Source organism: Cryptomeria japonica, chromosome 9 (genome assembly GCF_030272615.1).
Source record: "Cryptomeria japonica chromosome 9, Sugi_1.0, whole genome shotgun sequence".
Taxonomy (NCBI): domain Eukaryota; kingdom Viridiplantae; phylum Streptophyta; class Pinopsida; order Cupressales; family Cupressaceae; genus Cryptomeria; species Cryptomeria japonica.
Window position 1 is genome coordinate 700,823,553 of NC_081413.1, and position 17,293 is coordinate 700,840,845.

Genomic DNA, 17,293 nt, shown 5'->3' on the forward strand with positions numbered 1-17,293 from the left:
AACCAATGGGTACAAGACAATCTGAAGCAGGATCCTTTGGGAATGGAGAAAGACTGGGGTCTCCATAGATCTCCCAAAGACGTGTCCAAAGTGAGTGAGGACAATCAATGCCCAATATAGCCCACACAGTGTCAGAATCAACACTAGACAAAATAACTCCTACTATGTGATTTCTAATGATATCCCAAGCTAGTTTTCCCTCTAAAGTTGCTGGTTCAGGTATGAGATCATACAAATAAGGCAAAATATTAAGCCACCTACAGTGTGTAAGTATGCCCTTTGCCCATGACTCATAATTACCCCGTTCTAGAAATACAACTGAAGGGTGAGTAGAAAAACCCATGATAACTCTTCAAATTAACAAATCTGAGACTAAATGACTTTAATACTGATAAAGCAGATCAAATAAAGCCATCCCACGCAAACAAATCATTTCCAAGTGATGAAATGTCCAAGTAATTGACAGATGTGTGAAAACACAAAGCACTGAATAAAATGTACCTGGTGTAGATTTTGGAAAAATAAATGACAGATCTGGAAAGAGCACAAAAACCCCTTTCCAACGCCTATTCATTTGCGAAAAACGGAGTCTGTATGCAAAAGATATGGCTCCTGGAGTGCAAAAAACTTGTTCTAACTTTGACTGGCAAAAAACACTGCAAAACGGCAAAATCAAAGAAAAAGACCGCCATCAATTAGATCGAGCTCGGAACCAGCTTTCCAATGCCTATTTTCATTCAAAAATCTGAGCTAAAATGCCCGAGTTATGCCCGATTTCGTGAAGGTAGGTTGAAAGGTAATAAAAAATTCACAGCCCTCAGGGGCTAAGACTTTCGGCCCCTGGTCACATGACTGACCAGGGGGCTGGCGCGCTAGTGGCTGTGGTGGAGCTCCTGGTCGTCAATAGGACCGCTGCAGGGGCTGGCCGAACCGGCGGGGGCTAGGACGCGGGCTCCTGGTCGCAATAGAACCCTGGCGGCCGAAGAAGAGCCCTCAGGGGCTAAACACCGGTCGGCGGTGCTGAAGGCAGAGCCGCTGGTGGAGGCGGGCGGCGGGTGGCCGCGCGGCTGAGCAGAGGTGGCGCGGCGGTGGCGCGGTCTCCTCTGTGTGGGCAGCGCTCACAAAAATAAAAAACCTGGCATTTTTTTAATAAACTTTTTGCGTTTTCAACCTCGAAAAACGTGCCCTGGGGCCGTACGGCCTTGGGGCAAAAAAAAATTTGCCTTCTGGAGCAACTGTGTCCAAATCGGACGAATTTTATATGGAAATAGGGGTTTTTGGGCGCTATGAGCTCAACGGTGAGGTCCATTTGGGCTCAAAGTGCATCGAAAAAAAAATACCCCCCTATTCCAAAATAAAAACCAGAAGACAAACACAGATCTGATGCAACCAAAACCTGAAAGTCAGATCTAACCCTCGTAGCTCCAAATTCTTTAGAAGACAAACAGGAAGCAGCAGGTCTGGAGCTCTGATACCATGTAGAAGTTGAGAAAGCCAACTTCACAGACCCCGAAGATCACCTGCATGCAAATAACCTGTCACAGAAAGAAGAGATGGAGACAAACAAGCAAGGGTGCTCTGAAAGCTGAAAAAATGTATTCATCCAAAGAGAGAGATAAATTACAATGATGAATCCTTATAAAAGGATATTGTGCAACCCTAAAAGGTAGACATTTAATAATTAATATAATTATTAAATGTCACAAATGCAAACTAAAGTGAAATCTTAAGAGAGGAATAAAGGTAATTTAATCAACATGATTAAATTAAAACCTTTACTCTAACATTAAGGGGTACCTATAAACCCCTACCCCCAATATGGCTTTCTTCACTCTACAAAATTCTATAGCTTTCAAGTGTTCATTTTAACATGTTTGAGTCATTTTGGGAGGAGGCAAAGGAGAGCTCTGATCTCTGATAGGCCATGGAAAAAATTTGTAAGTGTCAAATGCTTTCCTTGCATCCATGATTAATGGTTGAAGATTGGTCTTATTTTTGGTATGAGGTATGGGAAATCCTCAACCCGCAATAAACTAACCTACCACTATGAAAGAAAAAAAATCCAAGGAAAAAATTGAATAATGTGTTTGCTTGTCCTAAAAACGAATGGTCAACCTATAGATTTATTGCATTGATATTTAATACCCAAAATGGTATATAAAGGAGAAGAATATATATATATATATATATATAGAGAGAGAGAGAGAGAGAGAGAGAGAGAGAGAGAGAGAGAGAGAGAGAGAGAGAGTATTCTATCATTTTTTAGAGCCAAGCAAATTTATTGTGAAGCAAAGCATAATAGAGATAATGCATAGCAGAGCTATGGAGGAGATTTTATTGTCGATCGTCTATTAAAGAAGAAACAACTAAAGGTGATTTTTTTGTGCAAAAGAGCTTGGTTCCTCCTTATTGAAGAGATTAGTCACTTATTGAGTTGGTGCTCAGTTGTGGGGATTAGTATCTCTAGAATGTTAGTGCTTGCAAATTCTATAAGTGGGGATTAGTCGCTCTAGTAGTTTGGTGCCTATCATGGCTTTCTCCTAAAAAAGTTTTCCACATAAATCTATGTTCTCTCTTGCATGGATTCTATGAGCTTGCTATTATTACTTTTATTGTTGTTATGATTATAAAATTTTGAATTAATTGGAAAGATTACCTTATATTGATTTACCCCACTCCCCGTATAAGTGTGTCCTCTTCACTAATTATTAATGTTCCTTACATACTTGTTCTATATTGAGTTTCCACTTGTGACATACATTAACATTGAATGGATATGGTTAAACCTATAAGTAAATGATGTTATTCACCCATGGCTTGGACTACAAACTAACAAATAAACAAAATTTGTATTCAAGATTAACTGTTTTAATACATAATATATACAATAATTTAATTTAAGCAATTAATATATTCATCCACATAACATGTTTCATTAGTATGATTGACGATAATATAATAGGAGAGGCATCCTTACATACCCTCATTACAATAATGTTATCCTAATAGCAAATCATGTATTATAAGGTTTAAAATGTCAATATTTTAAATTATTATAATCATAGTCTGTATGGAATCTTACACTTAAATCATTATATATTTCTAGAAGTCTGAAATCTTTTTAATCACTCATATTAGTGGCAACATGCTCAATTGGGCCCATGTTATTATTAGTAGTTCTATAGGAACTTCACAAACAAATTTTGAACAATCAAACATGTCATTAGAAAATCTTGTAAGTCACTTTGTAGCACTTCTACCATGATTCATAACAATCTAAATAAGTGGGGCATATGATATGTAAACTTATCTACTTTGGATGCCCTAAGAAACCTTATCTATTGGTTTGAGGGACACCCCAAAATGAAAAAAACTATTAATATTTCTTGTTGTTCTTTCTGGATTCAATTGTGTTTGTATTTTTGCATCAATGTTTTGGATCACACTTTGTGATCCATCATCGGGACATTAGAGAGCTCAAGGATTAGAATGTTACAACAACATTAATGAAGAGTTGAATGAACAACAATGAATCTACAACTATCCATTAACACTCATTTATAGAACTTGCATGGCCAATAATCTTGTCAACAAAAAACATCATGAGTATAATGACTACTCATTGAACCCATTTTTCAATAGTAATAAATTAGTAAATTAAATCTCTTAAAATAAAGAACTAATTAAAATTGATTGTAAAGACCTTGACCTACTTGAACAAAAGTGGGTTATAATTGAGTCAATTCAAAATTAGTAAGAATTGTAAGACAATTCTAACTTATAAAACACTACATGCACCAAAAACTTTACCAATTCTAATTATTGTGGATTGTTGAAAACTAATATCTTCAATTTAAAGAAGACTAAAACATAAAAACACTAAATAAAAAATAATATTTATTATTTATTCTCCACTAACTATACTAATTATTTAATAAATTTTTAAACCATTGCCTCCCTACACAAACTAAAAAATTAAAAAGCTTCTAGACCACAACCTTTCTATCAAAAAAACACTTCTTTAAATACCTTAAAAAAATTCCTATGGCTTTTGAAGATATTATGACAAGAAAAATATGATGAAAACTATCCCTACAACAATAATTAATATTTAATCATCTCCATATTATTTTGAAAGTCAAACCTACTTTAATTTTCAAAATAACACACAATAATATTTGCTTTTATAGGCTAATTGTTGTTTTCACATCATAACAATTATAACCATACCAAATACCAAATACACAAAAATAGTACCACGTGTCATTTCCATATGTTTTTGTCCACCACTAGCTTTTAGGGTAAAATAAAAAACAGAAATAAAAAATAATTACTAGGGGAAAGGACCCAGTAGTCGTGCACCCTAACTTCGCGCTTCTCAAAATCCTACTTGGAAATTTCAAATCACTCCGATTTTTTTACAGCAGCTTACTTGGCAAGTCCCCTGCTAATAACTAAGGTTTCAAGGCCACGTCATCAAATATGATGCCACATCAGCATGCTTTTTGCCAAGGTGTCCAAAACAGCCCCAAAAAAAAGTGAGACCAATAGGCGTGCAAAAGAGACCCCAATAGTTGTGCAGCTGACATGGCATCACCTGATTGGTTACTTTTTACAATATTAGTACATTTCTTAACAACTATTGGTACATTTCCTAACAACTGTTGGTACATTTTCTAACAAAAATTGATATTTTTTGTTTCAAACAATAGGTTTTATTTGTTCAATTTTTGGAACAAAAGGTATCAACAACCCTCACAACAATTGGTACATGCTCAACTACTGGGTCCTTTCCCCTAATCGTAATATAATTTTTTTTAAAGCAAATATTTCGAATATTTAATTAAACAGGAACAAAGTCTGCGGCGTTGATGTGCTACTTGCACAAGGTCGGTCCAGGTTCGAATCCCGCTAGCATTTTGACATTCAGGCATGGTGAAAGTCACATACTTCAGAAGTCTCGAAGTGAAATTCACGCACATAAGTCTTGAGATTTTTCATTTTTTTAATTGATCAAAGCTGATTACTTAGGATTTTTCTTACTGACCAGCTGGGCGGTAGAAAAAGTTGAGTGAATTCACTGAAACTTTCGTGGAATCTTCGCTTGATTTGACTTCAGCACAATAGCTCTGTTTCCAGGCAACTTAGCCGCTCTTTCTGATTTGCAGCACATTCTATTTATGACGGTGTATTGGACGTCTCTGCTTCCTACAGATTAGGGCTAATAAACAATTTCCGCCCACGCTAAAAGCCGAAGAGTTGGCACTTTCCACTGTATCAACACGGAAATCTGGCAAGCAAGTTCAAGTTCAATGGTACATGTGTTTGCAAGGTTGACTGTGAAGAAATTCAAAGATTAGCAAAGCAATTGATTTTGTTTCACATTTGATAGGTATTCAGCGTCATTCAACTACAACAAAGATTCCGTTTTCTTAAAGTCTTGCGAGGTGTTTGGCAAGGACGATTTCATCTGCAAATATCATGCCTTTGATGCCTGTGAAAGTCAGCTTAAGTTGTTCGGCGGTTAGGACTTTAGAAGGATATCCTCTGGTATTTGGTCAGACAAAGCGTTTCTTTGAAGATTGCGAAATTCAACTCTCTGAAGCCTGCAAGGTGTTTAACATGTAGGATGATGTAGCGGACATGTGGTTGCAAGGAGCGAATTAAAGATTTCGCTTCACTGTTGCACTCTGCCTGCAACAAAACAAGTAAATTCTTCGTCACTTGTTCGGAATCAGCTTGAACGACAAGGATAATCTTCCGAATTTCAGACTTTAGTGTGAACGCTTCTCCATCCAAGGCTAAGGCAGGCAAATTTGCCTTTATTTCAATGATTAGGTAGGGAGAATTGTTTTATTGAAGCATAAAATTTGTTACATCTGACAGTAGTGTCTTCTGCTTGCGGGAAAGAGGTATAGGCTAGCTTAGAGGCATAGAAATGCTGAGTTCTGATCCCCCGTACCAAAAAGTTGTCCATTTGGAGGATTTATTGTAAAAGTTCAAAAGAATTGAGAAAAGATTGACAAGTTTAGGGATTTACAACATTGGCTTCTTAGGATGCACTCACTAAATTGATGTATCAGACCCAGAAGGCGATTTTTTCCCTATTTTGAAATTCCTGCCTTTTGACCTCATGTCTAAGCTTAATAGTAAACTCAAGCTTCCCAATCCACTTACACCCGGAGCACTATAGCATGATGGATCTATACCTTAAAAGGTAAGGAGCTTCTTTCTAGAGTGCAAAATATTCAATCTTCTGAACAATAGTTTGGCATATTTAAGGACCTGCCACAAAACTTTGTGCATCCTCGAAGTCTTTTTGCAGTTTTATCATTGCTATTAACTTCTAGCTTAGACCCGCAAATGTTCTTCTTGACAGAAATGCAAAATTTGCATCCTTCTGAACAATAGATTGACATATTTAAGGGTTTCCTGCAAAGCTCTGTGCATCCTTTGAGTTAACTTGCAGTTGTTAGATGGCTAGCACCTTCTACCTTGCTCCAGTGAATGAACTTCTTGCCAGAGTGCTGTTAAGCATCTCAGAAACTACAGCTGCTGCCAAGGATGTGACATTGGAGAAAGAAAGCTTCAAAGAGTTTTCACTATATATTGCCAGTTTGAAGCCCATATTGGAAGACCTCCGTGCCAGAAGAGTAAGTATACATTCCGAGGCCCTGAGAATGGAATTGGAGTCCTTACATACTCAGCTGCAAAAAGCCTGTAAGGTAATCCAGCGTTACAAAACAGGCAGTCGCCTACAACTTTTACTGTCATGTAGAAAATTGCTTCAGCAAATGCAGGAAATCACAAAGGAGATTGGAGATTGCTTGGCTCAGTTGAGCTTGGCTTCATTGGAGATTTCCTTGGATGTCAGAAAGAAAACAAATGAGCTGGGTGAGAATATGCAGAATCTGGAATTCAAAGCTGCTAAGAAAACTGAGGCTATCATTCAAAAGATTGAAGAAGCCATCAAAGAGAAACAGAGCAATAGTCAATACATAAGTGAATTGCTGTTACAGATTGCAAATGTTACAGGTACATCCCTGAATCCAACATTCTTGGAAAAGGAATTGCATGACCTTAGGAAGGAAAAGGAGGAAATGGAATCTCGCAAGAAAGAGGCTGAAGCATTGCAGCTTGCACAGATCATTGACTTCTTGTACAACTCAGAAATGGTTTCAAAGTCCTTCTCTATGAGCTCTCGTAGTTCTTCAAGGATCTCAGATCTGAATGGGTCATTGAGCAGAAACAGCAGCCAGGACACTGGATATCAAGCTGACGAATATTCCCTGAAAGCATTTACTTGTCCCTTGTCAAAAGAAATCATGGAGGATCCAGTGGATTTGGTCTCTGGGCATACATTTGATAGACAGGCAATATCAGAATATCTATGTAAAGGCAAAAGAACTTGTCCTGTTTCAGGTCAGGAACTTGAATCATTTGAGTTGAAGCCAAATCTTGCCCTCAAAAATTCTATCAAAGAATGGAAGGAGAGGAATATGGAAAATAAGCTTCAACATGCTACTTCAAACATTACTTCTAAGAATTCTCATGAGGTTAACCGTGCTTTGCAAGATCTTGATTCCTTAATGGAGAAGCCTCGGAATAGGGTCCTCATTGCAGAAAAGGGACTTATTCCAACCATAGTTCATGCATTAAAAACTTCTGGTGGTAGCATCAACACATGCATCGCATTGAAATGCTTGAGTTATCTTGCAAAGGATTCGGACCATAACAAGGTGTGCCCTTTTTTCTTCTCCAATCTTTCATTCGTGGATTCTTCCAAATGCCACTTCATTTTTAATCATATATTTTTTTTAAAATTGAAATTATAGTGATATGCGGGAGGTACAGTAGTATTTCCCACAAGTATTTTTTGATCACAAGGTACATGGTCCAACATAAAACATTAATAAGATAACAGACACTACCAAAAAAGTAAAACATAGTCCAGAAAAAGACATTGGTGAATAGCACATCTAATTTTATTTTTCTTGATTCTGAATTGACAAGGCATAAAAGGCTTAAAAACTAGCCCGCAGTTCTTGAGATGAGCTCAGATACCAAGAAATTCTCCATCAGGGATATGCATGTCATACTAATGACCAGGGGATTATACCTAATCATAGGAAGAATAATCCTAGCCCTATGAACGGTAAAAGCATGACAAGCTCATCTCTGCATATATCCTGCAAGAAAGCATTGGCTTGAAGGGAATGTATGCTACAACCATGCTAGCACTGGCAGGAAAATGCATTTTGGTTTTATTTTAGTAGTGTTACAAAGAGCTGACATTCTCAAATTTAAGACTTACCCAAATATATTGCTCAATCTTTTTCTGCTGCTTTTATGGGTGTCCTTTTTTCAGTTTTAATATAAATATCTGTTTAACTAGCAAAAAGACAGTCTGTCAATGTTTATGATTGCTGGATTCCTCATAAAAATTACAAAACATGTTCCTCAACAAGTTGCTCTCTCAAAAGATTGTAACCATTCTTCTTCCAAAAGCAGGAAGCCATCGTGAATGCTGGTGCAATCAATTGTGCAGTAAATATGCTTGCTCAAGATGAAGAAGCAGATTATGCAGTGTCACTTCTGATGGAGCTTTCTCGTAATTCAGCATGCTCTAAAAAGATAGGAAATGCAAACAATTGCATTCCTTACTTAGTTGCCTTGCTTAACAGCAGGAACCCACAAACATCACAAAATGCTGAGACTGTCTTGGAGAATCTCTCTAGCAACACCAAGTTTGTCGTCAGAATGACAGAAGCAAACTTCTTCAAACCTTTCATTAGACTAATAGCAGAAGGTATGAAGCGACCACTGAAATATCCTAATTCCAGAAAATACATTTATTCTTTGACTTGATAATTTCATTGTTTAATAATTCAAGTATTTTACTCAATATGGTAATCTTGGCAGGGCCAATTGACACAAGGGTTGCTTTGGCAACAGCACTCTCAAAGATGGACCCAAACAGTCAAAGCAGAAAAGCTTTTGCTCAACAAAGCCTTGTAAATTCTCTTGTCCAGATGATGTCGCAAAGTTCTCCGGAATGCAGATTAGCTTCCCTGCATGCAATTTTAAAACTATCCAAAGTTCCCAAAATTACGAAACGCCTTCTATCAGCTGATACAGTTATTCCATCATTGCTTCAACTCATTACAATGCCTCTAGATAATCATATGAAGCAAATTGCTGCAGAAATTCTTGCCAATTTAATTGAGGCTTGCAAACCATCCAAATTTGAGAACAGTTCCAAGTTGCTTGTTTTGCAATCTCAGCAATCTATAAGTACATTCTTTGACCTTGTTGCTACAGTAGAATCTGCTACTAGAGTCCATCTTCTCCGACTACTTTATGGATTGGCAATGAAATCAGTAAAGGTCAAAGCAATGATACGATGTCAGAGTAATGCTATCTCAACTTTGGTTTCATTCTTTGAGGGACAGCGGCCACAAGTGAGACTTCATGCTCTGAAACTCCTGTTTTGTCTTATGGAAGAAAATGCCTCAGAAATCGAATTAACAAAACATCTTAAAGATGTAGGCATGAGAAACCTGGTAATGATAATTGCAAGCTCACCAAATGAAGAAGAAAGAGCAGCAGCTGCAGGTATTCTTGGTAGATGTCCAACCAGTGATCCAATGTTGGCCGAAATGCTTCAGAAAACTGAGGCTCTGAATGTAATTGTCGAGATTATTTCTGCAAAGGATCTACACATTAAAAAGAAAATGAGTGGTGATAGTGATGCTCTTCTAGAAAATGCATTGGGAGCTCTGCTTCATTTCACTTCACCTTCAAATTTTGAATTGCAAACTTGTGTTGCTGGACTTGAGATTCTTCCCTTGCTAGTTCATATTCTGTCAACGGGAAGTTCTCTAGCGAAAGAAAGGGCAGCAACGGCACTAGGTCAACTTTCCAAAACCACTTTACGGAGAACAGAACCAATGTTATTGCAAAATCAACCACAGAGTTATTTACCCTTTCAATTTTCCCAATTTCTACCAATGTGGTGTTGCAAACAACCATTAAACTATGATGTTCTTTGCTCGGTCCATAGAAGGGACTGTTCAAACAAAAATTCTTTTTGTCTTATTAAGGCAGATGCTGTGGAGCCACTGTTGAACACTGTTCGAGAAACCAGATCAGGAGCAGCTGAGGCTGCACTGGAAGCTCTTGACACACTTTTGCAAGAAGAAATTGTTGACTTTGGAGCCCAAGCTATTGTGGAATCCAATGGCATACCGCTCATTCTGGAAGTGTTAGAGAGGGGAACTGCTCCAGCAAAGCAAAAGGGAATTGAAGTGCTCGAGAAGATATTCCCACCTTCAGAAAGGAGTTCTCCGAATAGTGAAATGGCTCGCAAAGTTCTCATTGAGCTGCTTCAGCAAGGGACACCTTTGATGAAAAAGAAAGCAGCAGCGATTTTGAACAAAATGGATATACTGCCTACACAGTCCTCTTATTTTTGAAGATAATGAATGGAGGACAATCACAAAGTAATGGCAGTAGATGTTTCAAGACTTAAGGAAAATTTGGGCACAAATGCAAAAGACAAATTGACCTGACTTCTTTAATGGTACAAGGATAGAGATTTGCCCTTAGTCCATCCTTTGGCCTTGTTCAAACAATCAACCATTTTGTAGACCTGCAATGCACAGTTTTCTAATAAAATTATTTGTTTCTCATCCTATGTTGAGAAGCATTGCAGTAATGCATACATCTTATGTATGGTGCAGTCCAATCACACAAAGGTGATTAGTATCGCATCAAATATTGTCAGAAGTTGGAACCTACAAAGACATAAAGGAGCCAATATTGTAGCAATGCGGCAATGTTGTAACTCAGATGAGCAGCAACCCTGAAAAGTAAAGTCCCAGCATGCAAGTGCGGGAACATGTTCTATAAGTGCCCCCTCCAATGCAGAAAATGCACTCATTCAATTCTGGGCGGTTGGAAATTAAAGGTCAAAGTATGAATAATTTTGGCAACTATCATGCAAATGTATATAAATGCTGTATCAGTATTTTGTATTTCACATATTTATAGAATTATATTGAAATATCAATGATATGTTCCAGAAATGCTTCCATTTACAGGAGCTTGTATAAATTTAAAAGGCTTTGATTTAGATATAGAACAAACATCAGATACAGTCATCTTCATGATCAAGATCTACAATCATCTGTATACCGCAGGAGAATCTTAAAGACATTTATAGGTGTGCCATATATACAAAATTCCAAATAGCAATCGTATTTTTGGTTCCTTGCAAGCTTTTGCCAGCGGAGATCCAGTATTCAAATGCTTTGACTGATGAAATGCAGGAAAATAAAACTGAGTTATATTTCATTAAGGGAATGGCAGTAATTATGTCACTTCAACAGGCCTGGCAAATGATCTTGTAAATTAATTTCGCATTGATTGACTCCCCAACTCTACAAGAATGTAGACAACATATGTAATCAAACAACCAGGTATGATTTGTGATGAAATCTTGTATTTTCTTTCATGATTATTTTCCTTTTTTAATAAACAGTTCTGTGTTTCTTCCTCATTCTTGAGAAAGAATATTGGTACTTAATAATTTAATGTCCGAAACCTGTCTTGACTAACCATAAAATGTTCATGCAGGAAACACAGATGGCCAGAAAATTTATGTTTTAGATTACTTTCTTATCTCTTCTTGTTCTTTCTTCTTGTGATAGAGAAGATAATATTCTTCAAGTTATTGGCATCCATACCTCTGAAGTGAAGGAATCACACTGATGCTTGAATGAGTCAAGTATTTCCCAATTCAGATCCAAGTAATCCACACTGAATATTAAAAGTACTTTATTTGAGAAGATGAAAAGAAGCAAAAAATTTGAAATGATTTATAGACACATAACATTTAGTTAAACTGTAGCCAACTTTTTCAGTTTTTCTCCCTTGGAAACGGAGTTTCTATCTATCAAATTAACTAGGCATTGAGCAACTGTCTGAGGTTTTGCAGCTGCATCTTTGTTCTTATACTTTCATTTTATGTTCTCATTTGTTCCTTCAAAGCAACCTTTTAGCAATTTACTCTTGAATCCTTTGGAATTCATAAATGGCTTTAATTTATCTTGGAAGGAACCATGCATTTAGAAAATGACAAAATTATGAACTTTTTTACAGTCAGATTATCTAAACTGCCAGTGATTTTGCAATGCCTTGAGTGCATGAAACAAAAACTTATTTTCCCTTTATTCACAATGAGCAAGTATATACATAATCAAAGCCTTAGACAGTAACTTGAATGTCCAGTTAAAAGATGTGCTTCAACCTTTATAGATCACCAATCTATCTTTTATATAGAGCTCGCGAGCTTTGTAGATTGTGAGAACAGCCATTAAGCATGACATAAGATTTTGAAAACTGGTTCGACTAGCAAGTTTCAAACCAACTTACAAGGCCATGGGTAAAGTTATCCATTATCTATAAAACCAAATAGTTGAGCATACTATCAGTAAACTTCCTTGATGAATGATATTTTTGGTTAATGACATGTCTAATTTAGTTGTTCTATAGCAGTTAGAGTAAGTTTGTGTTAGAAAGTAGCAGAACATTGACATATTATGGAGAGCGATAATGCCTTAAGACTAGTGTTACAAGACTCGGACTCGCTTCGAACTTTGCAAGCCGCTTTTGGACTCAAACTTGGACTCGGTGCCTAGACTTGGCACAAACTCAGCAAATTGGGAAACCCAAGAAATTCAGATATTTTAAAGGATTTTAAAACTTGTTTCATGCATCCTTCAATAAATAAACCTTTAAGACACAATAACCTCATCAAATAGAAACTACTTTGATCACATACACAAGTATATATCAATTACATAAGTAGAAACACAAATTTTAGCTGAAGAAAATTTATACAAAACTCATGGAATCAAGTATACTTTTGGATTCAAGTGTGTATTTTTTGCACTGCATAATTTGGATCACATTCAATGATTTGTCATAAAAAAGATGAGAGATATTCAAAATGTTGATGTAAAGATGCACATAGTTGAATCCAACAACACTCGTACACTAATCGATATGTTTGTCATTACATCATAGGATCTACATAGTTGTATCCATGGCACTATAATGTTATTTTTTCAAAAATCATAATATATAAGAACAAAATTCTTACCCAACAATTGCTAGTCATTTCAAGTGGGGTTCTAAATCTCTTTCCTTGAGAGCCAAAATGCATCGTACATGAATTACTAAAAATGGAAAGATTTACAAGCCAATCTTTAGGATTAAAAGGTCAATTCCTTATCCATCCTAAGCTAAGCTTAAAGTTGTTATGCAAGGGGGTGAAAAGAAAGATGGATTATAAAAAGAAAATAAAGCATAACAATGACTCTCTCCAAATGTATATAATATTTATCACTATAGAAAAGTTGAACATCTCACAATGTTATAATTGATAGAGAAACATGCATATATAATAGGTAAAAATGAACAATGACAAGATTGAGAATATCATTAAGACAATAGCATGTTTTTATCATATTCATTGATTAGTTAACAATCAAATGAATACAAGTCTTTGAACACACACATAGAAGCTCTCCTATATCACTATAAAGAGAGAGAATATGGTTGAAACATCAATCCCAAAAGTTCAAATATGACAACAAGATATGAGAATCCCTTAAAATTATGAATCATATAGTTTCAAGTGAAAGATTTAATCTTTAAACTCTTTGTGCCACATAGGTGTCAAATAGTTCTAGGAAAAATTGTCTAGCTTGAAACTATTTTTCTAGTCCAAAGCCCAACACAACTCTAAACTTTCACCCTACACTACCTTGATAAACTATGAAACATTTATGCATAAATTATCAATTGAGAAGTGACTATTATAATTGTCCAACTGATATGTATGGAATAACATGTCAAGCCAATAATGGGGCATTTTGGTTTTTGAATATTTCAGTTCTCACCTCTTATAGGTTATTAATCAAGCTTAATTTGACAATGTAGAATTAACTTTGAAATTACTTTTAAAATTACAAACTTATGAATATAGGAAATAAAATAATATCACATGCTCATTTGTGGTGGGGCCTAGGCCTTATTAGCTAATGTCAAAAGGTTTAATACTTAACTTCTGGTCATTTTCCCTTAAGTTCTTGGCAATAAAATATTATTCACTCATTGATCCATCTCCTCCAACCAATAGCATGACTTTATTTTTTTCCACTTTGCAACCTCTTAGAATCCTCACAAGCCAACAAGTTAGAAATGGGCTAGAATATCAGATGGTGTATGTTCCTTAGGGCTTATAGAATTACTATAATTGCACTAGAGTTTTTAGAATATAGAAAGGGTGAGAGTGAGATAATCCACTGGTGTCGAGGGGCACTTTTGTTGATTAGAATGCATGGTATGATGAAACTACTGCTTATAGTGAAGGATTTGCTATAATGGTCACTCTAAATAGTTTGAGGATCAAAAAATATTAAACAACCTAAAATTTCTTAAGAAACAAAACATAATCAAAGAGCATACAATGAAAAAACTTCCATATAGTTGTGTTACTGTCATAGCAAGTCTTGTTAAATGGGAAACTGTGTGCAAACCAAAGAAAGAGGGTGGTCTTGGATTACGCTCTGTTATTCTGCATGGGCAAGTTCTTGAAGCTAAGCTATATTGGCGTTGGTGTACCGGTCAACATCAGTTGTGGGCTCGTATTCTCACCCATAAGTATCTTTCGGGTGTGACTTCTTTTCATGTTCCTCGCTTTCCTTTGGAGGGGAAGGGTTCTATTGTCTGACAAACTCTGAAAGTGGGGGCTCAGTTGGTTAAGAGCCGACTTTTTTAGATATCTTATTCAGGGTCACATGCTCTTTTTTGGTTTGATTCTTGGGATGGTCACCCTCCTATTCTTTCTGCATATCCTCACCTTCAGTCCCTTTGTGATATTTTCACTGCTGCTAGCTAGGACATGGTTGAGTATTATAAGGTTGCTCAAAATTGTGGGTTGGTTGTTAGTTTAAGATGGAAGCACTCTTTTGAATGGTCTCCTGGGGGGTCAGAGGTGGATAGGCAAGAGTTGGCTCGGATTCTTGTTGGGTCATGATGTTTTGGCTTGGGTTGGCAATGATTTGTCCAGGAAGTACTTTGTTTCTACTGGATATGGGCAACTTGGCAAGCAGATGTTTAGTGACACTGAGGTCCCTTGGTGGAAACATGTTTGGCACAATTTTTTTGTGGCCCAAGTGCAAATTCTTCATGTGGTTGGTGGTTCAAAATCGTTGTCTTACGTGGGATAATTTGTGCAAGCGTGGTTTTTCAGGGGCCCTCCATGTGTGTGTTGTGCCATAATAGTGAGGAGAGTGTTTCTCATCTCTTTTTTCAATGCTCTTTCTCTAGGGAGATTTGGCATTTTTGGTGGGAGGTGTGGAACAAGGCCTGTTGGCATGTCTCTTCTTTGGCTAAGTTCTTTGATCATTGGGGCAAGGCCCCTATTACGACCTCATTTCTTCAAGTTGTTTGGGCTCTTGGCCCCTCTTTTATATTTTGGAATATTTGGTTGGAGAGGAACTATCTTTCAAGACATGATGTTGGTGGATTCTTGATTTGTGGTGAAAAATTCTTCATTTTTTGGGAGAAACTGTTTCGGCAGAAATAGTGGATCCTCATGATGTTGGTTGTTGCAATCATCTTCATCATCCCCCTCAACAAGGCCAAGTCACGAGAAATAGATGTCGACATCCTCTTCAGAAGATAAATAGGGAAGGGCATTAGTCTCCCCCTCCTCAAGGAGTTTTGAAACTCAACACGGATGGTTCTTCTCGTGGGAACCGTGGTCATGCTGGTATTGGTGGAGTTGGTCAGGATAGTTCTAGCACTGTTCAGTTTATCTTTTTTGTTTATAAGGGTCTTCATTCTAACAATTTGATGGAGGCTCTCTCCATTTTCTATGTTGTGGAGCATGGCTGTCGGCTTGGGTGGGAAAGGATTATTTGTGAGTCTGATTCTCAAGTGGTGGTGAATTTGTTGAATAGGCAAACTTTTGAGGATGTTAGTTGGCAGTTCACTTTGATTATTAAGAAGATTCTTAATCTAGGAGCTTCTTTGGATTCTATTACTTTCACTCATATTCCTAGAGAATGGAATAGCATTGCAAATTGTTTGGCCAAATGGGCCACTGATCATGTGCAAAATTGGAACATTGTGGATAGGGGTCAATTACCTTTGGATTTTTCTCAAAAGTTGGACCACTTAGTCGAGCTTGATAGGGCTATGTAAAGCCCTTGCTTTGTATTTTTTCTGGTTTGAATAATTTTTTACCCCTCTTTAGTTAGTCATAGCAATTTCAAATATTTCACAATAGTTCTAGTTGTATCATTGTGTCTATGCATTTGTCATGTCGGTTCCAATTGTATCATTCTAGTTTTGAATGTGGCATGATTGTTGCATGCAACATGTTAGTTTTATCTTTATGACTATGACAATTTTGTTCAATTCATATTTTAAAAGTGTAGCAAAAAAATATGCTTCTTAGTAAGGTCCTTTAGCACATGAAACTACATCTTTTTTTATTGTACATATAAGAGCATAATCCTAATTGGGAAACAAGATAATGTGAGCAAGGAATCCCAAATTTTTAGTTGGTTATAGAAATAGAAATTGACATTTGGATAATAATATAATGTTTATTAATAGGGAGATTGTTGTAATGTGCTTTGTCTAGCCTCTTGTAATTCCCTTGTCAAAATCAAGGTGGGGAAGACGAAAACTTATCACTTCCAACTAGTTTTGCCCACAACAAAGTTTCTATGCAAAGATTGGTGCGCCAATCTTGTTGTGATGATCATGTTTATACCATTTCAATTGTGTTTTCATCTTTGCTTTATTACAATTATAGTTCTATTTTATTCCAATGTCAGTAACAAAATTGATTAATGCCAAAATAGTAGAAGTATGACCAATGCATGAATAAGAAAGGGTATAATTTGAATTCCATAAGTTCACTAAGAATTAAGATGATGAATGTCACAATTAAATAGCATACAATTAATTTAGAAACTCTTTTGGCATAGACACAAGCTTCTAAATTAATTGCAACTATTGACAATTAAAGCTATGTGTACTGGCACTAAAATTAAATTTCTAGTTCTTAGTACTCGAATGAAGCCTCTATAAATTGATTCAAAAAAGAAGCACCTCTAAACTCTATCATAAGAAAAGTTGGATGCAAGAACCTATCTTTGTCAAAATCATTAGGAGGCTTAGCCTTAATTACATGTCAATTCATAGCTAC

The 17,293-nt window shown here is 36.4% G+C and overlaps 1 protein-coding gene across 1 annotated transcript; it reads left to right on the forward strand.

The window, feature by feature from the left end:
- Window positions 1-4,882: 4,882 nt before the first annotated feature.
- LOC131073934 (U-box domain-containing protein 44) lies at window positions 4,883-11,271 on the forward strand. Its single transcript, XM_058010456.2, has 3 exons — window positions 4,883-7,739; window positions 8,512-8,809; window positions 8,923-11,271. Exons 1-3 carry the CDS (start codon window positions 6,477-6,479, stop codon window positions 10,473-10,475), a joined length of 3,114 nt encoding a protein of 1,037 aa, XP_057866439.1. The 5' UTR covers window positions 4,883-6,476; the 3' UTR covers window positions 10,476-11,271.
- The last annotated feature ends 6,022 nt before the right edge of the window (window positions 11,272-17,293 follow it).

Excerpts from the sequence above, each read along its gene's own strand:
- LOC131073934 (XM_058010456.2), top strand. The coding sequence starts at position 6,477 with ATGGCTAGCACCTTCTACCTTGCTCCAGTGAATGAACTTCTTGCCAGA. Across the intron at positions 7,740-8,511 it reads AGGATTCGGACCATAACAAG|GAAGCCATCGTGAATGCTGG; the intron begins GTGTGCCCTTTT and ends TTCCAAAAGCAG. Across the intron at positions 8,810-8,922 it reads CATTAGACTAATAGCAGAAG|GGCCAATTGACACAAGGGTT; the intron begins GTATGAAGCGAC and ends TAATCTTGGCAG.